General features: G+C 46.1%; 1 protein-coding gene across 1 annotated transcript; it reads right to left on the reverse strand.

Moving 5' to 3' along the window:
* Positions 1–205: 205 nt before the first annotated feature.
* On the reverse strand, positions 206–22,423 carry LOC308609516 (dystrophin-related protein 2-like; the record flags this gene model as incomplete). The annotated part of the gene is made up of 20 exons (XM_081223158.1): positions 22,274–22,423; positions 20,745–20,865; positions 18,495–18,763; positions 17,981–18,127; positions 17,456–17,534; positions 15,755–15,815; positions 15,378–15,439; positions 13,590–13,664; positions 12,240–12,441; positions 11,932–12,017; positions 9,877–10,034; positions 9,365–9,531; positions 7,100–7,211; positions 5,709–5,845; positions 5,322–5,387; positions 4,992–5,057; positions 3,955–4,098; positions 1,920–2,157; positions 653–773; positions 206–330 (listed from the first exon to the last, which is right to left on the reverse strand). The coding sequence occupies exons 2-20, from the start codon at positions 20,857–20,859 to the stop codon at positions 206–208; spliced, it is 2,430 nt and encodes an 809-aa protein (XP_081079284.1). The 5' UTR covers positions 20,860–20,865; positions 22,274–22,423.
* Between the last annotated feature and the right edge of the window lie 1,812 nt (positions 22,424–24,235).

The raw sequence follows: 24,235 nt of genomic DNA on the forward strand, positions 1-24,235 counted from the left end.
TCAGAGGAATCATGCCTCTCCCTCCCGCGGCCCTCACACACCCACCTCGCATACCATCGAATCCCTGCTGCTGCCTGGAGCCCAGATAACTCCGGCTGAGGAATGTGGGGCCCGTGGGGACTGGAAAGGTTAGGTGAAGGCTGAGGGAAGGCTTTGACCAGAACTGGGAGAGGACCGTGGACTATAGGATGGGGATCTGGTTCCATCAGGAGGCCAGCAGAGTGTTGGTAGTCACATCAGAACTTCGCACACTGGGGAAGGCATGGCGGAGCTTCTCCATAATGTCTTCCAAGCACAGGCTGACATCTTGGCTCTTTGACCCCACATCATCTGAGTTGGAGAAGAAAGATGTGTGAAGAGAACTAGAAATTCCCTTATGAGGCCAAGGGGCTGAGGTAGGATGCTGCCGGCTGAAGGGTGAACCTATAGCATTTGTGTCTTCCCGGCACGATGCTTAGGTACATATGAGGTACTCGACATACATTTGTGGAATAAAGGAATGAATGAATCAGTCAATAAGCCAATCATCCCTGACCCTAAGCTCAAAGCCATGAGGAGAAACCAGTCCCAGCCCTAGCAGAACCTTAGGCAGGAGACCTGGGGCAAGACAAAGCCATGGAGGAAGGGGTCTGGAGGGGCTGGGGGAACTCACCTGCAGCTTGAGTGTCTGGAGTAGTCTGCCCTTTCTCCTGGGGGTGACTGCCTTCTGACTGCTGCGGAGAGGAAGCCAGGGACGAGCCTGCGGAGCCATTGCCATCCGATTCAGTATGTGGCTAGCAAGAGGTAAGGCATGACTTAAGTGGCTTTGCCTTCCTGACCTTACTTTGACAGACTCCCGAGCTCAGAAAGGTCCTTAGAGACATCATGCCCATCCCTTTGCCCTGGGACTTTAAGAAGCTTTTGGTGGTGCCCCAAACAGTGGTTTCCCCTTTCACGAAACTTCTTAGAATATTTAATTACTGAATACCCTCTTCCTTCAACAACATGTATCAAAGGCTCCCAGTTCTTCTAAGGATGCCATTGCCCCTAAATATCTCTTGCTGTCATTTCAGCTATAATTAAGCTATCTAGAACTCAATTCCCTCTGGAAATGTAGAGTTGCACACCTGATCCTTGGTTCATGACATAATATCGAATGTTAAGACCTCCAGGAATTCATCTAGAGGCCATCCCTTGGAGGATCTGGGGAAGAGGCATAGTGTGGTATTACCTGGTATGAATAATGACAATAATTATTCATAAATTATTCATTTATGAAATGTTTATTATAGTCCTGGCATCATGCCAAATTGTTTAAATGCATTATTTCATTTGACGTTCACCACAATTCCATGAAGTTGGTATATTTTTATCCCTGTTTTACAGATGAGGGAACTGGGGCTTAGTGAGGCTAAGTAACTTTCCTAACGTCCCACAGCCACTAATCGGCAGCACTACACTCAAACTCAGGGTTGTCTAACTCCAGAACCACACTACATCCTATACACTACCTCTCAAAGAGGAAAGGGACAAAAAGTAACAAGTGATCCCTTCACAATAAAAATCTTCCTGTTGCCAAGCATGTCCAAACTTGCTTCTTTCCAGCAAACATCAAAGTAGCAAAGTCAACGTCTTGGATGATTCTTTGAACTTTGTTCTTCCAATACCAGATTCAAATGGGTTGTGGGGAAGTGAGCCCTCAAAAGCCCTCCCTGAGCCCTAGGCCCCACGGTGGCTTGGATGGAGTGGAAGCTAGGTACAAGAGAATTGGCCAAGCGATGTGATATAGCAGCCCATTCCTCCCCCCAACTTTCCTGATTGCCAGCCCAGTTCTCTTCAGAAAGTCTTCCAACAGCCACCTCCCAGGAGCAAGAAGCACCTCTCCCTGGCCCGCCTGTGCTCGGAGGCTGCTCTGATTCTTCCCCTGGCCCCAGACTCACTTGCAGGAGCAGCTCCCTTAAGCGCTGCAGCTGGGACTCGAGTTGCTTGTTGTGGTCTTCAAGAATCTGCATGCGTGTCTCCAGGCGGCTCTTGTGCTGCCGAAGGATCCGGGCCTCAGCCAGCAGCTCCTCATTGCGGTGGTCCTGTGCCACCTCGGCAGAGCCCTCAGCCAGGGTGGGTGCCTCAGCAGCCTCCTCATGCTGCCACTTCAGGCGCCTCAGCTCCCCCTGGAGAATCCTGCCAAGGATGGAGAAGCCAAGGCCAATGACCTTCACAGGGTATTGACTGTCCAGGGCTCAGTGTCCCCTCATACCTAGGTGTGAGCAATCCCTCTGCTCTCCCATCCCCACCCCCACCCCAGCCCCCAAGCTGTGCTTTTTTTTTTTTTTTTTTTGGTCGCAGCATATGGGATCCTAGTTCCCTGACCAGGGATCGAACCCGTGCCCTCTGCAGTGCTGCAGTGGAAGTGTGGAGTCCCAACCACTGGACGGCCAGGGAAGTCCATCCCAGCCATGCTCTTGCTTGAATGGCCATATCCACTTCCGCTCCAACACATATGTCATTTACTTTGCCATCCTTAGGCCACAGAGCAGAGAGAGCTGACATTTCATATAACAAATGTCTCAGGGCTTTGATGTGCTGCTTCGGGGATTAATTCTGACCTTAAAATCGGGCAGAAACACAGTCTGCAAATAAATGAGGCATTAGGGCCACTGACTCACCCACTCCTTTTTTAGACTTTTAGATTCCAGGGGAAGATAAAACATAAACAAAGGATCACCCATCTTTCCTCTTCTCTCTACTACCCTCCTCTCTGACCCACTTTAAACACCCATGTTGAGTCATCAAGGAAACAGATTCCAAAGAGTTGGTCTCCTTTGGAGGACATTACTTTTTTTTTCTTTTTTGCAACAGAATCACTCTCTCCCTAGTGTTTCCCAGGGCCTCCCCACCACTGCTCTAGTGCAGTGCTTCTCAAACTATCCATAGCAAAAAAAAACAGGGGGATTTTTCAATCCATCATGGATCAGTAAATGGTCTGAATGTGCATAGCTAGTACACAGCTCACACCACACGTGACTTGCTGCCCAAATGCAACAACACTCACCCTGGCCTATACCCAATTCAATGAAGACAAGTCACTAATTATGTGTGTGGATATTGTGGCAATGTCAAATTGCTATGAAAATTTCTAAAAGTTTACTCTTTATTTATGTATTTATCTTGTCTTGAACCAGTAACAAATACTTTGCAGATAGGCCCTGTTCTAAGGACTTGCTAATCCAAATACAGTCTGTAGGCCTGAGGCATGGGCATCCTTTAGGAGCTGGTTAGAAGTGCAGGAACTACGGCCCCACCCCAGACCTTCAAATCAGAATCTGCATTTCACCAAGCTTCCCAAGTGACTTGTATGCACACTAATGTTTGAGAATTACTTTTCTGGGGGTTGTTACTGATTCTACTACACACCCCCAAAGTGTCTTGGATGCTCCTCAGACTCCTGCTGCCCTCCATGCTTTACAGAGATCAGTGCCATCCCCATAATCTTCTTCACCTTCCCTCTTCCAGTGCTCAAATGCTCTATGCAGCATCCTCCTCCTCTTATTACTTTCACTAAGTGATAAGGACCTGTTTCCATTTCCAACAACTGAAAGTTCCTTGAGGGCAGAGGCATCGTCTCTTCTGTATTCTCTGTGTTTGCATTCTCTCTGCCTGTATCTATTGGGTACTTGGAGATATTTGGGTTGAGTTAAAAGGATTCAAATAATTATTAGGATAGCTAGCTTTTACTGAACACTTCCAATCAGATAGACACTGGCTAACACATTATATGCCTGATCATTTGATCTTCACAAGTGACCTTAAGAGGTAGGTACTCTTATCATCATCCCCATTTTACAGATGAGGAAATGGAAGATCAAAGAATATAAGTAACTTGTTCAAGGCCACATAGCTAGGATGTGGAAATTCAGGACTTGAATTACGCTGTCTGACTCTAGAACCCACACAGATCTGTGCCATTGCCACACCTACCGGTTCTCATCCTCTAAGTGGGCCAGGATCTTTTCGAGCTCCCCTTTGCTTTCAGTGGCCATGCTGCACGGAGCCTGCTGTCCAAAGGCTGGCTCCCGGTCTGTAATGGGGCTGGAGTGCCGCAGCAAGTACTGGTCCTCGTCTCTGTGTGGGGGTGGGGAGAGGAAAGAGGGGCCCAGGCACTGAAGTGAGAAACAGCTCAGTGTGTGAGTTCTCAGCTCCCACCTCAAGCCCCAGGAGAGCCACATGCTGGAGGATTCCCTCTCTAAGATACATAGAGAGGGAAAAGGCCATGTATTCAGGTTTAAGAGGGATAAAAGTGTTCAGAGGTGGCAGGGGTCATTATTGGGGGTAGTAGGAGAGAGTGTTTTCAGGATGCCGAGGCTCCTGGGTTCTACTTATAGTGACCTGGGAAACCATGAGTAAATTACTTCCCTTTCTGTGATGTTCCCCCACCCCACCCCGTTTCGCTTTCCCATCCCCAGGGGAATTGTGGCCTGCCTGAGTCCCAGTCCCAGGGCTGGATTTATCCGTGTAGCCAACAGTTCCTAGGTCCTCTGAGGAGGCCGGGGACCTCCCTAGAGATGAAGGGGCCCTTCTCTGGGCTATAGCACCAAGGAATCTCTCTGGCCACACTTCAGTCAAGTCCCTGGTATCACCCCAGGGTTGATGTGGCACTAGATGGGGCATTGGCATTTTGAGCATAAGATAATGGCTCATTTCTGCAACTTTAGTTGAGGACATATTCTTCTTCCCTCAGAGTTAGGAATAAAAGGATGGGATCTTGCAACAGAAAGGGACCTTGGCAGATGGCAGGGAGGTAGTTCATCCTTCATTACCCTGCTCGGTTGATAGAGGGCAGACTGCTTCTCTCATTCAATGCTGTGCCCAGAAAGCAGACTTCCTTCCTTAGGGTGTCAGGGACGCTATCCACACACAACCCACCTCCCACTGAGGATACACCCTCCCCAAGTGGTGGTAGAAAGAGATCCCAAAGGAGAGCTATTCCTGGCAAATATGCATCTGTGAAAACTCACATGCTGTCGTCTGGGGACAAGCTGTCATTAAAGAAGGGGCAATTTTGACTTTCCATCTCAGCAAGCCTAGGAAGAAAGAGCAGGAGCAGAAGGGAAAACAGTATGTGAAGACTGCCTTCATCTCAAGGACTGTAATCCCACAGGAGGATCATCAGGTTTGGGGGGCTGTCCCACTTCCCCCTCCCCCGCCCCAAACGTTAGGCCTCACTGGCTGCTGCAAAGCCCACTGTGCATGTCCCCCTGGCCCTGACTTCATTCTCTTTGCCCCACCTGAAAACCCCTTTCCCCCTTGGACTCCTTACAATTCCCCTCCCCCAGATCTGGTGGTACCTGCTGGCAAAATGCTCAATGCGGGAGTGTGTGTCAGCGTGTGGCAACATCGGGGAAGAAGCTGGCCTAGGAGAAAGCAGCAAAGACTCAGAAGACCAAAGACTGGGTAGCTGGGCAGCCTGTCTCCTCACCACCATCCTTCCACACCCCGCAACACCACCACCAAATTAGGGAGCTCCCAAGAGCTGATGGAAACAAGATACAGAGACTGGATTCTAGTCTGTTTCTCAGGTCAGATTCCTGGTCAGGCCCCAGCTGAACTGCCCTGTCAGTAGTTGGCTTTGCCCTGGAAGACGGCCCTAGGCCATGTGGGACTCAGCCCCTTCACAGCACATCCCTAGGCTCAGTGAGGATGCCTGCAGCCCCTGCTCAGCTACCGGTACTCACGTCTCACTGTAGTCGGCCTCCAGCACTGATTGCACAGGCAGATAACCTCGCTGAGGGTGTTTGCTGAAATAATGCTTTGAGCGGAATTTGTTCTTTAAGGTAGTGGCAAAGTCCCTCATGTTCTCACTGGATGTGGTCTGGGAGGAGACAAGATAGAGGGGCTCACCCTAATGGGCTATTCTAGGGAGGTGTGGCCACTCCCCTGGAGCACGGACCATGACTGGTAGTCCACTCTTGTTCATATTTGCCACACCTCGCTCCTAGAAAAAGATCTAGAAGGATACATGCCAAACTGTGAACACTGCTTGCCTCAGGGAAGTTAGACTTGAGGGGTGGGGAACGCACTGAGGAGGAAAGGGGGCTCTGTTTTATACTTTAAACGCCTCTACATAATTTGAATCTTTTACAATGACCGTATATTTGTTAACTTGTAGATATCTTTTACAGAAATTCTAGGGATGTAGAAGATGAGCAGGAGCTAGACACTTATCAGTCTACCATCTCTAGCCAGTTTCCCATGTATGACGTTAATAATGTTTATTTCAAAATGATAATAAAAGAAAAATAAAGGTCAAGGTCACTGCTCCGATTGGGTCACACATGCTTCTGTGTCAACAGAATTTGGAGAAGAGATGACAGCTCAGGGAGATGGATTATGGAGATGGGGAGGTAAGGTGGGAGAGAGCAGTGGGGGGAGCTGGGGACATGCTTGGGACTTTGGGAGTATGTGTGGGGAGAGAGGAATAAAGGAGTTTAAGGCGCAGCGTCAGCTCAGGAAGCTAAGCCTGGAGGTCTGAGTCCTGAACATAGCAGAGGAGAAATTCTGTGGCTGGAGTTCAGGGATGCTGGGCTCAGGAAGCTAGGAAGGGCACAGTTTCCAACGAAAGCCCAGTTGATTTGGGGGACCCAGGTAAAGAGCGTACCCCCTTTTCACACAGGAGACTGAGTAATGAAGGTGAGCACAAACATTGGTATTGACTAGAAGGGATGGAAGCAATGACAAGGTAGCAGGTGAAGACCAGGGGACAGAAACAATCCAGGAAGCTAAGCAGGAAAAACTAAATTGAGCGATCGAAGGCTAGTCACCTGTAACTGCCTTGCTGTCTCTACTTTTTCCTGAGACTTCTCTCTGCAGGAGAATAGTGAGTGCCTTTTAGATGGCCAAGAATGTCCTGGGCTGCTGCAGCCAGCTACTGCCCCGGTGAGGGTGAGGGAGAAGCTCTGCTAGAAGGACAGCCCTGGATCCCCCAAATTGGTCAATCACCAGGCCTGTTTGGAGGATGCTCCCCCACGGAGAGCAGAATACAGTGAGCTAATGCTGGACAAAATGGATCAAGCACCCAGAAGCTGAGAGTTGCCTGCCCCTCCCGCCCGCCCCAGAGGTTCCATACCGGGGTGTAATACTCCATGATGGGATAATGAAGCTTGTTGCCCTTGCTGGCCCTGCCTGTCAGGAAGCAGGTCTGGCAGATGTCCACGTTAAATTGTTTCAGACTCCGATACCTTGGGGAAAGGACAGGTGGTAGGAAAGAGGATGCAATATACTATAATGACTTCCCCCTCCCCCAAACATCCAAATATACACATACATTAAAAGGGGGTGAGGCATGGAACAGTAACCTCCTATACGTGGAGCACTTAACCTCCTATGCATAGCAGTGATAGAGTCCTCACTAGATGACTAGTCTTACTCCAGAGACCACAGATCTCCATGAAATCACATGCTCAGAATCCCAGGAAGTTCGGGAAGTAGCCCTGTCTTACCATCTTTTTTAAAAGGAAGGGTGGGATAAACAACAAGGTCCTACTGTATAGCAGAGAGAACTATATTCAATATCCTATGATAAACCATAATGGAAAATAATATTAAAAATGTATATATATATATATATATATATATATATATGTATACCTGAATCAATTTTCTGTACAGCAGAAATGAACACAACATTGTAAATCAACTATACTTCAATGAAAAAAATAAAAGGGAGGGTGGGACGGGGTAAAGAGCTCATTATATCAAATAACCTTCTCAACCAAGGTGGCCTGAAAGGGTCCAGTTTCACAGGTATGACCACCTTCCTTGGAGAAGGCACACTTTCAATATGAAGACAACTGATTCTATCAGCCGTGGGCAAGTGGGCTAAAAATTATTCCCCAAAGTTATTTATAATAATAACTCTATTATAACTGAATATAGACTAGCCCTTCAGATCCAATTCCAAAGCCTGATTGGACTGGCCAGACCTAATAGCATAGTACGGTGAAATGTCTAGACTTAGAGCAGTCAGAGGATCCGACATCTTATCCTGGAGCTACACTAGCCAGCAGTGTGAACTCCACCTCTGTGCCTCATTTGCTTGTGACAAAGTGAGAGAGCGGCATGGACATACATACACTACCAAATGTAAAGTAGATAGCTAGTGGGAAGCAGCCGCATAGCACAGGGAGATCAGCTCGGTGCTTTGTGACCGCCTGGAGGGGTGGGATGGGGAGGGTGGGAGGGAGGGAGATGCATGAGGGAAGGGATATGGGAACAGATGTATATGTATAACTGATTCACTTTGTCAAAAAGCAGAAACTAACACACCATTGTAAAGCAATTATACCCCAATAAAGTTGTAAAAAAAAAAAAAAGCAGGGTGGTTGTAAAGAGAGTATGTGCTAGTGCTTTAAAGTGGTAAAAACAAGCATTTTATGATGAAAGCCAAATTCAGGATAGCGGCTACCTTTGTGGGGACAGGAGGGAAATGTACTCAAGGAAACTTCAAATATATTGTTTTATATAGTATATAATATATAAATTTGTAGATATATAAATGTATTATATAATATATATAAATATATTGTAAAATATTGTTTGTTTCTTCAGCTTGGTGGTGGGTGCCCACCGTGGGGCACTGGGGCCTGCTCATACAAGCTCATGAGAGCTGGTTGTTAAAATTTCAGGAATTTTCCAAGCCAGTTGTTAAATATAGCCATTATTTAAAAATTAAATTGTATAAACTCACAATTAAGCAAATGGTATTAAAAACAAAGGTAATAAATACTCAAACTCATCACTTCCTATTTCACTATTATCTATGCTCTCGAGGTTGTCTACATTTGTTATACCTGGTGGTGGAAATACTATAAATGGTGTGCAACTGTGCATCTCTTCCTGACCTCCTATGGGTAGCCTGACACTGGCCACAGTGGGAGTATTTACATCATGGAAATTAGCCAATGCTATATCACGTTTCTCTTTTGCTTTCTAGAGAGTAGCACATTCGCCAGCACACCTTTTGGTGCGTAGGTGTTCTCATATGTCAGGATGTTGGGGGCTTCTGGGTTCTACTTAATGCTCCCTGGGAAACAATGAACAAATTACTTCCCTCTCTGTGCTGTTCTCCCACCCCACCCCCTTTTGCTTCTCTATACATTTTTCTAGGTCTGAATACTTCATAACACAACTAACAGAAAAAAATTTCATCATTTTTGAGTTTTTTAAAAATTAAACATTCTGCAGTAGAAAGGATTATAACAGTATATAACAACATACAATAGATTAGTTGTAATTATATAATTATGGAATGCCCTGTTTTGCAATATATGATTTATATGTAACATGGCCTATTTATTATTAGTATCACTCCAGCAGGTATTGCTTTCCCTACCTGAAGCCTTTGATGGGGCACTGCCTACAGATAGAGCACTTGGTCTGATGCTTCACTTGTTCAGCAATGGTGACCCGATGCAGAACAGCCAGCCACACCATGGACTGGGGCTCCAAGTTGACCCATTCCAGGAACTGTGCAGCTTCAATGACTGGCTTCCCAGTGCTCTAGAGAAACAAGAAGCCCAGTAGTGATGTTGGAGGCCCAGTGTCTTGTGCCTAGAATGGCAGCCCTCAGGGGAGGAGGAGAAACAGCAAGACCTGGTTGGACTCTGGGTTAGACTGTTCTCCAGAGGTGTCCACCTTCTACCCTGTCCTAGTTGACCTGGTGCCCTCTCCTCAGGACTCTGACCCTAAAAGCCCAGAGAACCCTCTGCCCTGTTGCTCCAGCCCAACAAACTCCCTCGCATCTGAGTACTTCAGATCAAAAGCCCAGCTCTCAGTCCTCCCTCCCTTCTTCCCACCCCCTGTCCCATCATTCCTCCTTCCCTCCCTCCCCAGTTCCATACTCACAAAACGGAAGCAACTACGGACGCTGGGCTCCACGTTGCTGCCCCCAAAGGCCGCCACTTCCCCCAGCTGACGGGGCACCTGAATGGCCTCATGAAGCAGGACACCAAGGTGGCGCTGGTCACACTGGCTGCCTGAGTTGGCCACTTGGCTGAAGAGGTCTGCTGGCCCCACCGTAAGTCATGGCCAAGCCCGATACAGGGATGGCCAGAGAATGGTGTGAGGAGAAAGAACAGAAAAAGAAGACAGGGAAAGAGCACATTGACTTAGCTAATGACTTTTGAAACTGGAATACCTAAAGGTCCATCCCTGACCTTCTAGAAGTCCAGGAGTTCTAAAAGCAGCATTCCTCTGGGTTCAGAGAGAAAAAAGTGAGTCAGACACAAAGACAGAGAGCATCAGAAAGACAATGGGAGAGAGGGGTGAAGACAGAGAGCAAGCTGTGTGTGAGAGCGGTGCCAGACACAGATATGACACTGCTGGGAAAACACAGTCTCAAGAAGCAAGATGAAGGGGTGTGGGGTTCAAGGGTGCCTGAATATGAGTTGCAGTCAGTCTGCCCTCTCCCCTCCTGTTCATGTAGGAATCTCTCAGTTATCCACACAGATGAAAAGAAACACTGGCATGGATAATCCAAAAAAAGGGGATAATTCAACACACTTGATCATCTAAGAATTCACTCTAAATCACTGTGGAACAAACTATGGTACTTATATATTTGAGCATGGTCTATATCTGCCCTTGTGGGAACTCCCCCGTACCACCCCAACTTTAGAAAACCTCCTCCAGAGGTTCTTGTCTGTCCGTTTCATACGTCACCTAAGGCCCAGAAAAGGAACAGAACCAAAAGACAGAGGGCCTGGGGTTTATTTCTGGATCCATTACTGACTAGCTTGTAAAACCTTGGGTAAGTCATGAACCTCTCTATGCTGCAGTTTCCTTACTTATAAACAGAGACTAAATCATCACTGTCCATCCCGTCTCAAAGGAACATTGGGAGGAATAAATTATATCATAGCTATGAACATACTTTGAAAAGTCTTTTTCCCTGTAAATCTTTCCTAGACGCTGTCCTCACTCTGCTGTGCTCTGATATAGTACATATCCTTTGCCATTCAGATTATTCTAATTAGCACTCTAAAAAATGCTTTCTGTGTACTTCTGTATCCTCTTCTGGACTGTAAACCACTTGAGGCAGGGACCATGTCTAACTGGACCTTGTACTCACCACATGTAGCACAGTGGTCAACGCACATTAAACACTTGACACTAATGATGCTGTTGCAGAAAAATGCAAAATGCTGTACAAATGATGGAGGATGGAGGGGAAAGCAAAGGTACTGTACACCAGAGAGGTTCAAACCTACAGAATTACATGTTGTCCACCTCCCAGATAATGGGGATTATTGCACACCACCCACGTGATCACATGGGAAGTCTCCAACAGAATGTGTGACCTAGTTTTTTTTTTTAATTAATGTATAGCTTTTTATTTTATTTCAGATGGCTGTGTTGATGATGCAGGTTCTCAGGAAACCCCCAAAACCATAAATGCCTTTCAAAGCTTTTGACAGTCAGGGTAAATTGAACAATTCTCAGTGATGTATTATATAGTAAAAACCATTCCATTTATAAAAACCAGCACACACCTGCCTCGTAAACAATAAAACTGTCCTCTTCCACATTTGTGTGATGTGGTTTGAGCTTCAGATTGGGAGAGGGCTAAGCCTGATAGGCCAAAGGGAAATGGAACTAGAAAGTCCAGGTCCTGGGTATCCCAGGTTCCCAACTCAGATCCCCATCAAGTAATTACACCACATCAGAAGAAACCAATGCCCTTGGAGTAACAGTGGGAATAATAACAGGCCTTAGACCCATCTTGGCCTTTGGCTGTTGTGGATTCTTTGCAATAACTTGGACCAGGAAGCATTACAAGGTAGCCTGAGTAGCCCTCTGCTGAGTCATAAGACTGATCTTCTGGTTATCTTAGACTTTTCTTCCTCCCACCACACCTCTCCCTCCACACAACTCTACTCCAAACTTTGGAGTTGTACTCACACTGCAGTTTTTCCTTCACTTCTGTGCCACACAGGCATGCAATGCCAGTCTTAAAGGACAATGCCCGCATCTTTCCACTGCGACCACTAGGTTTAAAAGAAGAGACTGAGAATATGAATATCTGTAAAGGGTTAACATCTTGGCAGTCATGTCCCTCACAGGGTTGATCCCAGCAGGGCTCTGTGCCAGCCATGCCCCAAGCTGAGCTGAGTCCAAGTGCACCAGGGGAGCAATTCCTTCCCACCATGCCCACTCCAGATGTCCCACTGAATTTCACCATGGAGGCTGTCAGGGCTGCAAGTCCTTACCTATCAAAAACATTGAGGAGCCAGTTGAGGCTCATGTCCACACAGAGTGGCACATTGACCAGGATGCCTCTTTCCTCCTCCAGCCGTTCATATAAGGCAGTCAGGCAGTGAATGACCTCCACCACATCCATTACATGTTCACTGGCCTGCAGATCATGCTCATTGAAGATCTCCAGGGCTGTGGTTAAAGTTACCAGGTCCACTGGGAAGGAAAGGAGAGAAGGAGAAACTATAGCCAAAAGTAGAACACCAGGGACTAGACAGGAAGATACGGCCACCAGCATCACCAAATCTGACTCAATCTCCAGACTAACCATCTGTAAGTATGAAACAAGCTTGCCCTTTACCAAGACCCTCAACCCAAGTAAGGAGAAGGCAGCAGAAGGCCCCCTAAATTAACCCCAAATGTTTCTATACCCAAATGTTTCTTGACATCAGTTTCAAGAAGATGGTGGGATTTGGGTAAACTCCCAGGGGTTGAATACCACTTTTTTTTAACTTTCTTTGTCTTTACACGCATTTCAACTGCAAATAAGTTGGTCTGTGAACCTCGTTCTGAAAACCTAGTCACTGGTTATGAAGGCTCAGGTATGCCTGGGTAAATGTGACATAACTCAGGAGGATTTTTTTTTTTTTTTTGCAGTACGCAGGCCTCTCACTGTTGTGGCCTCTCCCGCCGTGGAGCACAGGCTCCGGATGCACAGGCCCAGCGGCCACGGCTCACAGGCCCAGCCACTCCACGGCATGCAGGATCCTCCCAGACTGGGGCACAAACCTGTGTCCCCTGCATCGGCAGGCGGACTCTCAACCACTGTGCCACCAGAGAAGCCCAGGAGGATTTTTTTAACTACCTCCAATGCTGGAATCAGCCTAGCCAGATAACCTGGTCCAGGAAGACTGAATGGACAGTGTCTCAGAGAAAAGACAGAAGGCACATTATATATGCAGCCATGTTGTCCCCTAACCACTGGCATTCGCTTCAACAGTTCTGCTGCTACATCCAATAACCCCAAGATGGTGAAAGAACACAAGCCTCCAGTGGCTCCAAACCATTTGCTGGGATACTTCTTGCCATAAAACACTTGCTTGATTATCCGTTTTGGGCAGGGAAGAAGGGACAAGGAAGAGGATAGCTGTGGGTTAATTTGGAAATAAGTCTGGGGGTTGGGGAAAATAGAAGGGCCTTGGAAAAATCAGGTGCCCACAGCCAGCATATCTCAGCCTTTGGAGAGTCCCCACAAAGCCAATCTACAGCACTGGGCAGGTGGGATGAAAGTGGGAAACAGTCAACAGATGAGGAAGGGTAGGTGTGGGGTGAAGGCTATAAGGGAAGTGTAATGGGAGACTTACGACGCAGTGCCTTCTGGACTCTGCGTAGCTTCATGGCAGTGCGGTAAGCTGAGAACTTAATGTTGTTCAGATCAGCTGCAGAGAATGGAAGGAGACCCACTCATATCAGGGAAATGCAAATTAAAACCACAACAAGATACCATGTTACACCTGCCAGATTGGCAAAAGTAAAAGTCTGACAATAGCAAGCGTCAGCAAAGATGTGGATGAATGAGAATTGCTGGTGGAAGTGTAAACTGATACAATCACACTGGAAAACAACTTGGTATTACCTAGTAAAATTGAACATTCATATATTCTATGACCCAGCCAGCTATATATCCTAGAGCAGTGATTTTCTCATGTTTTGCTTGTTTGTTTGACCAAGCAGCACAGTTCTTGTTAGCTCCAAACTAGAAACGACCAAAATGTCCATCAGTAGTAGAATGGCTGAGGAAACTGTGGTATATCCAATGGAACACTCCATGGCAGTGAAAATGAATGAACTATAGTCACATGCATCAACATGGGTAAAATTTACCACATAATAGTGAGTCTCTCTTGGCAGTCAAAGATAAGGTGCATGAGAGTCATATTTGTAGCCTGGATAGTATCTTTCAAAGAAGATCTAGTACACATCTATAAGCATGATTACCTAATGTGATGATAAAATCGTTCAGGGAGAGTATAGAGCTTCCAGTTGAGGGAGGTGCAGAGGGGAAAGGAAAGAAGGCTACTGGAAAAAGCACAAGGACTCACTTCCACCCTCACCTGCTTGTTGAATAGGATTCCCTTCTATTTTTTTTAATTTATTTTTTATTGAGGTAACATTGGTTTATAACATTTTGTAACTTTCATGTGAACGACATTTTATTTCTACTGCTGTATACCCTACAAAGTGCTCACCACCAAAATTTAATTTCCATCTGTCACCATACAGTTGAACCCCTTTACCCATTTCAACTTCCCCCTACCCTTTCCTCTCTGGTAACCACTACTCTGTTCTCGGTATTTATGTGTTTGTTTTTCTTTTGTGCATTTATTTTGATTGTCTCTTTTTATATTCCACATATAAATGGAATCATATGGTATTTGTCTTTCTACTCATGTCACTCAGCATAATATCCTCAAGGTCCATCCGTATTGTCACATGTGGCAAGATTTCATCTTTCTTATGGCTGTGTGTGTGTGTGTGTGTGTGTGTGTGTGTGTGATCCAGCTATCCCACTTCTGGGTATTTATTCAAAGAATATAAAAACACTAATTCAAAAGGATATATGCACTCCTATGTTCATCACAGCACTATTTACAATAGCCAAGACATGAAAACAACCTAAGTGCCTATAGACAGATGAATGAATAAATAGGATATGGTATATATATATATATATATATATATATATATATATATATATATATACACACACACACACACACACACACACACACATACACACACACACACAATGGAATTGTGTATTCCACACAATGGAATACTACTCCCTTATATTCTTTTTTTTTTTTTTTTTTTTGTGTGTGTGTGTGTGTGGTACGCGGGCCTCTCACTGCTGTGGCCTCTCCCATTGCAAAGCACAGGCTCCGGACGCGCAGGATCAGCGGCCATGGCTCACGGGCCCAGCCGCTCCGCAGCATGTGGGATCCTCCCAGACCGGGGCACGAACCCGTGTCCCCTACATCGGCAGGCGGACTCCCAACCATTGCGCCACCAGGGAAGCCCTCCCTTATATTCTTATAGGACAAAGGCAACTGTATAGACCTCCACACTATACAGGAAACTTGAATTCTTACCTAGGGTTTGGTATAACTCAGTCATCTTGGGATGGTCCCAGCATGTGGTCTGAGCCTGGTGGCTACAAACAGAAGCATCAATAGTGCCAGGGTCTATACCACCCCCCAACCCCTCAAACACACATGCACACACCCCTCAGCGATAGGTTGGATGCAAGGAGGAGCAGGATCTGAGGGTGAACCCTGAGGATCCCAAAGCACAAGGGTTCACCTTTACCAGGTAGAATCTTAAGCTCTTGAGATGAGTAGGAGGAAAAACTGGAGTGAATGGAGGAATCCCAACAGGTAAGGGGTGAGAGGGATAGATAGAAAAAAAGACAGGAAAAGGAGGGGGTGGGCAGGTGACTGACCCATTTCCGATTCAGATGATCACTCACTTGATATAGTAGGGAACTTTATTGGGTGAAATTGCTCTTTCCCAGGGAACCTGAACAGAGGCTGGTGAGAGAGAAGAGAAAGAGAAAGAAGCTGACTACTAATGCTCTTCAGGCCCCTGGTTACTCCCCTGCTCTATCCTCTCAAAGAAACAGTTAAGCCCAAAAGGGGATGCCTGACTCTCATTGCCAGCTCTTAACAGCCCCTGAGCATGGGGTAAACACTTTTAAGGAACACACTTCTCTCCCTGACGTTTGGGTGAGGGAAGGAGAAGAGGTTGTCACTGGTACCCTCATGTGCCAGAGACATGACAAGGGCATGAACAGGTGGCCTTGGCCACCCTATCTTCTCCCTGAGCTGTCTGCCATTTTATCCATTCAGCAGAAGGCAGCTAGTGTGCTGCTGTGTATATGAAGTGGACCCTACTTTCCTCATGGGGCTCAAAGCCCTTCCCCCAGAAGGTCAAGCTTCTCAGTCCTGTGGGACAATGGGGAATGGGACTGCTCACTCCTCTCCGGTGAGGAACTCTCGAAAAGGTGTCTCTCTCTGCTCTGTGTCTTTAACATACGGATGCTCCAGGAGAGGCTCAGTCACCTGGCCAACTTCCTCATTGCAGTTTCCCTGGGTACAAGAGCCCTCTGCAGGTGTATCTGCATGCCAGTGATTATAATTCAATAGTTCTAATTACCATTAACATTGGTTAAGTTCCTACTATGTGCCAGATACTCTGCTGAATGCTCTGTGTGCATATCTAATTTTCATATCTGTACATTCCCACTATCTCCACGGCTGCCACCCTGATCTGGGTCACCATCATCCCTCGTCTAGATGGTTGCAGTATGCAATATGCATCCTGAAAGGTCTCCTTCCTCCCACTCTTGCCCCCCAACACTCTGTTAAAACATAAGCCGGATCATGTCATCCCTCTGCTCAATCCCTCCAGGCCCTCCATGCTCTGGCCTCCTGCTCCCATTCTGACCTCTTGCTCTCTCCCCTCGTCACTCAGTTCTACACTGGCCTCCTTGCTGTTCCTCAGGTATGCCCCTGCCTTACGGTCCTGGAAGTTGTTGTTCCCTCTGCTCTTCCCTAAGATATCCACATGGCTCATTCCTTCACCTCCTTGAGGTTTCCACTCAGTTGCCTCCCTCATTAAGTCCAGCACTCCCTAATTCACGTCTTCCCTGCTTTCCTTTTTTCTCCATAGCACTTGTCACCGATTGACTTTATATATATTTTCCTTATTTGTTTATGGTCTGGCTTCCTCCTGTAGAATGTAAGCTCTCCACGTCCAAGGATTGTTGTCTATTTTGTTCACTGATGTAGTCCCAGTACCTAGAACAGTACCTGGCCCACAGTAGGCCACCAAGAAATATTGCTGGAACAATAAAGTCATTTAATTCCCATAACTCTACCAGCTATGTAATATTTTCCCTCTTTTTACATATGGGAAAATTGAGGTTCAAAAAGGTTAAGGTATTTTTTTCAAGCTTGCACAGATATAAAGTCGAGCAGCTGTGACTCAGATCCAGGTCTCTCTGGCTCAAGAGCCTGTCCTTTTAACCACTACACTACACTGTTTTATCCTACTGCTTCTTAGATGCCAAGGTACACTGCGCTCCCACCAGGCCCCCAAGGGACAAGAGTAGACCCTCTTGGAAGGTGGCTGAGTTTCTACCAAGTGAAGCTCAGTTTGTCTCACATACAGGAGAGGAAGTACTGTGACCCAGGCCCAAAGTCCCAGTGGGCATCCTGGAGCTGCTTAAGTCTCTCACCAACTGACACCTATGGAAAGAAGGTGCAAGAAGTCAGTGGACTCATTCCAGGTATCCAGGGTAGGATTTCCACGTGCCTCTGACAATCTTTGTGAATTCCCTCAGAGGCTGCCTCTTCTCCAGCTCCAGATCCTCCCACCATTCACCCAAATCCTAGCCTTCCCATGGCACTCCCAGGGGTCAGAGAAGAGCATCCCTAATTCCAGGCCACAGTCACCCTTCATCTGCCCCTGTCTACCCTGAGGGGCAGACAGGCCCCTCTCAGACCATTTTAATCACTTCCTGCAGTTTAGAGGTTGAGAAGCCTGTTTCCTGGCCCCAAATTCTCCACAACTCTTTTCCCACATAGATTCCAATTCAATGCCCCTTCACTTCCTTCGGGCCTGGGTAAGTGGCCCCCCAAGCCTAGTTATACCAAGCCTTTTCCTCATGCCTCATTCCAGGCTTCTCTTTTACCTGTAGCTGTTTCCACCGGATGTTGATCTGCTCCAGGGCCCGGGAGTTCTCCATTGACAAGTGCACATCAGAAATGGCAAGTTGATGGGCCAGATCATTCACCAACTTCACTCCATCTTTCATGGGGAAGAATTCTTCTTTGAATAGCTATAGAGCCAAAACCCAAGTGCCACAGTAGGTAGAAAATAGGAAAGAGGAACCATTAGTCATTTTAATAGCGCAACCTCAGTGCTTGCCTATTAGGGCAACCAGACTAAGGTGTGTGCGTGGTGGGGGGGCATTGTCCTTATCCTCTTCCTTTTCTACTTTCAGAAGACACCAGGGGAAAGAGAAGCCAGTAGAAGGGCAGAGGAGACTTCAGCTAAACCAGCCCCCAGATCTAGCACAGAAACTGGGACAGACTCTATTGAAGTCCAGGGCAACAATGGAGCCTCAGCAGCAGGAACACTGTCAGGGTCTGTGAGGAACATCTGGTCCCGGGGTGGACTGTAGCCACGGGAGGGGGCCTGCATACCTTAAGAGCCTGGATGTGCTCAGGAAGTGAATCAATGAAGAGATCCCCAATGGGCTCCCAAGTGGCTCGGACTCCCTCGGCCTGAGTCAGAGTTGCGCTTAATTCCTCCATTGCCCCTTGGATCTCCAACAGCTGCTCCAGAGTGCGTTCAATGTGGCGGTGCTGGTCCACGCAGCGGGCTGTCAGCTTCTCCCATAGTTCACTGGCCACTGTTGCCTGCTTCCACACAAAGCGGCTAAGATTCTGGATCCGCTGTCTGGGAGAGGTATCTGCATGGGCAGGCACGAAGTCAGGTCAGGCCAGCCAGGCAAGGATAGCCATGGAAAGACAGAGACAGATAGCCCTTTGTAAAATGCGTGTGTGTGTGCATGTACGTGTGTATATATATTCATACACACACAAATACATTTTTTTTCATAGTTGAGCTCCTTTGGAAGATTCAGCTTTTTAAAAAATTAAAATTTTTATTTTGAGTTCGCTGTAGATTCACATGCAATTATAAGAAATAATACAGAGGGACTTCCTTGGTGGCACAGTGGTTAAGAATCCGCCTGCCAAAGCAGGGAACATGGGTTTGATCCCTGGTGCAGGAAGATCCCACATGCCGTGGAGCAACTAAGCCCATGCACCAACCACAACTACTGAGCCTGCACTCTAGAGCCCACGGGACACAACTACTGAAACCCAAGTGCCTAGAGCCTGCGCACCGCAATGAAGAGTAGGCCCCACTCGCTGCAGCTAGAGAAAGCCTGCACGCAGCAACAAAGACCCAAGGCAACCAAAAATAAATTTAAATAAATAAATAAATAAAGTTTTCCTGTGGTCTCACATCACTTCCAGCTCCTGCCTAAATTCTTAAAAAAAAAAAGAAAGAAAGAAATAATACAGAGATCTCATGTACCCTTTAGCAAGTTTCCCCAAATAGTAACTACTTGCAAAACTATAGTATAATATCACAACCAGGATACTGACATTGACATAATCCACCAATTTTGTTGAGTTCCCCAATTTTACTTGTACTCATTTCTCCCTCTCTCTCTCTCTCTCTCTCTGTGTGTGTGTGTGTGTGTGTGTGTGTTTTGTTATACACGATTTTATCACATGTGTAGGTTCATGGACTCACCACCACAGTCAAGAGACCATACAGGTGTTTTCCACTTATTATATCATGAGGATTTCCTCATATTCTTAAGAAATGGGCAAGGTAAAGAGTGAGCAAAATATTTAAGACGTGTAGTGAGGCAAGTCATTGAGTCCTATTCACGTGACCTTGGAATGCGATTTTGCATTAGTGTCTGCTGCCCACTTCCTTCCAAAAAAGGGAGGTATTTTATGAAGACCCAACAAAGGAGAGGTTAGTATAATTTGCCCAGCCTTTCCACCTAGGCTCCTAAATTGTAAGTTTCCTCTTCCTCCCTCAGACCTCCCCTCAGACGTAGATTCAGAGCCCCCAAACTCCAGACTAATTGGAATTGTCCTGCTCTCTTGAGCTCGTTCTATCTGAGGCCCATTGGACAGTAAATTGAGTACTAGTCAGTACTCAGTAGGAGGGGCTCAAGGTAAACTGAGAGGGTCAACAGCACTGACAAAGGGCTGCAGTAACAAAGGGTCCTTTCAGGCTATACATAACCAGTCTCAGAAGGTTGAAGCCTCTTTCTAGAGAAGAGGGCGTGCTGGGCCACCACTCAGACCTGAGCACCACGGATCCCACCCTGCTGCCTTATTTAAACCTAGACCTAAAGTGACCCGCTCTATTGATGAAAGGGGGCCAGAACTCACCAGGGTCAGAATTAAAGAGTCATGATCAGTTCTCTTTTCAAATGCAATCACCAAAACTTTTAGATTTTTTTTAAAGGTTCTTATTTTCTGGTTGATTATAGCAGTGCCACATGCCTCTCTATGTTGTAATAAAGCAGTATGCTTTTAAAGGACATACTACTACTTTTACTTACTGAGTTACTTTAATGCATTTGAGTCTTTTTTTTTTCTTTTTCATGCCTTATTAAATGGCCACACATGATGCTCCAGAGAGCTACATACAGCTTTAGGCCACACGCTCATCTCCCCTGCTCCGGGCTCTGTTCTCTTTGCTTTTTCTTATAGTGTGAATCTGGCTTCTTCCCAACTTTGGACTCCCAGGAGAAAATTATCCTCCTAGGTAACAGTTGAGAAAATGAGTTTGGGGAGGGCAGGAAGGTGTTTAATGGTTCACAGCTCAAGAAGAAGATGAAAGGGGGGAAGATCACCCACCTTTGCTCTCAGAGTGAGGCTCCTCTAACTCATCAAATGGGTGCTGGGACAGGAAGGCCTGAGCTGACTCCAACACAGAGTAGATATAGGGGCCCCGAGACTTGACATCTTCCATAAAGGCCTGTGAAGTTAGCAACGTGGTCAGTGGGGAAGGAAAGTCTTTCAATTGCTTTGAAATCCATCCTGCAATCGACAATCTTTCTTCTCCTCAGTGCAGCTTGATCCTTTGGCGTTATCCTGTATCTTTGGGCTACTCAGACTGAAGATGAGCAGTCTTCTCCTTAGGCAGAAGAATAACTCTGACACTGGAAGGTCTATTTACCCTGAAATGGGTCTGTCTATGACACAAGGTAGAGTGAAATGTGGGGACTCGGTGCTGGGAATCTTGGCTCTCTGGAAGACTCAGAAAGTCCTCTGTGAGGGGCTTAGACAAATCAAAGCCAGGATGGGCAAGATTTATGTTAAAATTTTAATAAGTTTTTTTGTTGAAATATACACTAATAAGAGTATACAAACCAAAAGTGTACAGCTCAATGAATTCCCATAAAGTGATTCAATCTCTGTAACCAGTACTGAGATAAAGGAACAGAACTCCACCAGCATCCTGGAAGGCTCCCTCATGACCCCTTCTGGTCACTCTCTCATTCCCCCCTCCCGCAAGGTAACCACTATCCTGACGTGTAACACCACCGATTAATTTTGCCCATTTTTGAACTTTATATAAATGGAATCATACAGTGTGTGCTCTTGTTTGTATTGGGCTCTTTTTTCACTCAGCATATTGTCTTTAAGATGCATCCACGCTGTGGCCCACATTTATAGTCTATTTTCTTGTTGTATGGTATTCCGTTCTGTAGTCATCTTTTAAATTGAGATATAAATGATCTATAACATTGCAGACGTTGAAGGTGCACAATACACTGATTTCAAACATTTATGTAATATGATTGCCATTAGCTAACACCTCTGTCCCATCACATGATTATCATTCCTTCTGGTGCATTCTGGATTCATTTTAAGAAGCATGTTGCTATTTTCTGATTATAGAGGTAATATATGTCACAGAAATCTTAGAAATCTCGGAAAAGTATGAAGAAGAAAATTAAAAAGAACCCTGATTTCATCACTTGGATTTAACCATTGTGAAGATTTTGAAACAGTTTCTTCTTCTGTGTGTATACATGTGTATACATACATACATATCTATTTTTATACAGTTAAGATCCACCTGTATATAGTTTTGGATCCTGTGGTTTTTCACTCAATATTATATTATGTTCATTTTCCCATGTCCCCATTACAAATCAGGGCAGAATTTTAAGGGAGGTCGATATTTGATGGGAAGAATAGAGGGGAAAGATTTGACTTATTCTCTGGAGTACTATCCGCAGACCAGTAGGACTGTACACAGCTTCCTGTGACTTTAAGCATCTAAGCAGAAACTGGGCATCCATCAGTCAGGGTGTTGCAGAAGAGATCCCTTCCCGATGGAGAGGCTACACACCACGGCCTCTGTAACTCTAACCTACCGCGTGCGTCTCCTTCTCCTGTTGCACCAGGGCCACATCCCCTTGTAGGGGCAGCTGAGCTGACAATTCCTCATCCTTTTGGCTGAGCCAGTCAATAATCTCTTGGAGAGGGAGCTGAAGCTTTCCACTGTGATCTGAGAAGGCCTCTAGGCGGGCGCTGCACACAATGGTAAGACCAGTGATTTTCAATCCTCTTGTTAAGTTGCAAAACATTCTTCCCCAACAAATACATATGTGGAACCTTAATATATAAACAGATGAAAGAGGTGTTGCTCTGATCAAAGTGGGAGGAGGCCCGGAGCCCTCCCTCTGACCCACCCACAAAGGCTCCCAAGGCACCTCCAGAGGGAGTACGGTACCAAAACACTTGGCAGACGTCAGTTAATTCAGTTGAGTGTTCAGCATCACGCTGAGAAGGGTGGCGAACTGAGCAAGGCCATTAGAGGTGACAGCTGTCTGGCTGCCTTGTTGTCCTAGAGGACCTCAAGTCATGCCAAGCTGCTCATCCTCAGAGGCTTCTTGGAGGCTGCCTTCTGAGCAGAAGCGGATGAAGTAGGTGGAAAGGGCGTGTCAGGTGGCTGAGTTTGGGCACGCACGTGTGTGAGGCTGCATACAAATACAAGCAGCCCAGGGGTCCCAAAGGATGAGGACAACATAGGCTAGAAGTTGGACATATGGAAGGAGGAAAATGGGTACCACATAATCACTTTTGCTTGCCTTCCCCCACAAATGAGCCATGAGCTGAGGTCCAAGTGGTAGGAAGCCAGAGGCCAGCCCAGGCTGTGTGCATCCATCGAGCCCATTCCCCTCAGCCGACAGTGCTAACTAGTCATTGCATCCCTACCACCTGGGCCAAGCCTTTTACCTACATTTTTGCTTCCACTAATTCTCAGAGCAACCTCGTGAGGTAGGCACTGCTATTACCCAGAGAGGTTAAGTAATTTGTCCAAGGTTACACAGTTAAGTCACTGGTACAGTGATGATTTGAACTCAGGTTTGTCTGATTCCAGAGCCTGCATTCTTTCAACTTCTCCACACTCTTCATCCCCGCCAGAACCCACCAGAAGCCAGGAGCTTGGTCTTTGATAATAGGGAATAGAGAGGGAAAGTGTGTGTGTGGGGGGGTGGTGGCAGGGGTTATAGAGAAGGGTAGAGGAAAGAGGAACAACTGATACAGAAATTGCCTTCAGGCTCTTACTGATTCGCCCTTAGTTTGGGGAGGCATGGGTGGGTGATAAGCAACAGACAGGAATAGAGGGATAAAAAGATGGGAAAGAGAGTAGATGGGATCTACCAAGATGGAGAACAGTTGAGAGGAAGAGGGGGAGGCAGTAAGCATATCCTCCATTTATACATCTGAACTTATACATTTAAGTTCAATTCTTCAATATACGCAAATCAATCAATGTGATACACCACATTAAGAAGTTCAAGGAGAAAAACCATATGATCATCTCAAAAGATGCAGAGAAAGATTTCGACAAAATTCAAAACCCATTTATGATAAAAACCCTGCAGAAAGTAGGCATAGAGGGAACTTTCCTCAACATAATAAAGGCCATATATGACAAACCCACAGCCAACATTGTCCTCAATAGTGAAAAACTGAAACCATTTCCACTAAGATCAGGATCAAGACAATGTTGCCCACTCTCACCACTATTATTCAACATAGTTTTGGAAGTTTTGGCCACAGCAATCAGAGAAGAGAAAGAAATAAAAGGAATCCAATTTGGAAAAGAAGAAGTAAAGCTGTCACAGTTTGCTGATGACATGATACTCTACATAGAGAATCCTAAAGATGCTACCAGAAAACTACTAGAGCTAATCAATGAATTTGGTAAAATTGCAGGATACAAAATTAATGCACAGAAATCTCTTGCATTCCTATACACTAATGATGAAAAATCTGAAAGAGAAATTAAGTAAACACTCCCATTTACCACTGCAACAAAAAGAATA

This window comes from Mesoplodon bidens (genome assembly GCF_964165515.1).
Source record: "Mesoplodon bidens genome assembly, chromosome: X".
Classification (NCBI taxonomy): Eukaryota; Metazoa; Chordata; class Mammalia; order Artiodactyla; family Ziphiidae; genus Mesoplodon; species Mesoplodon bidens.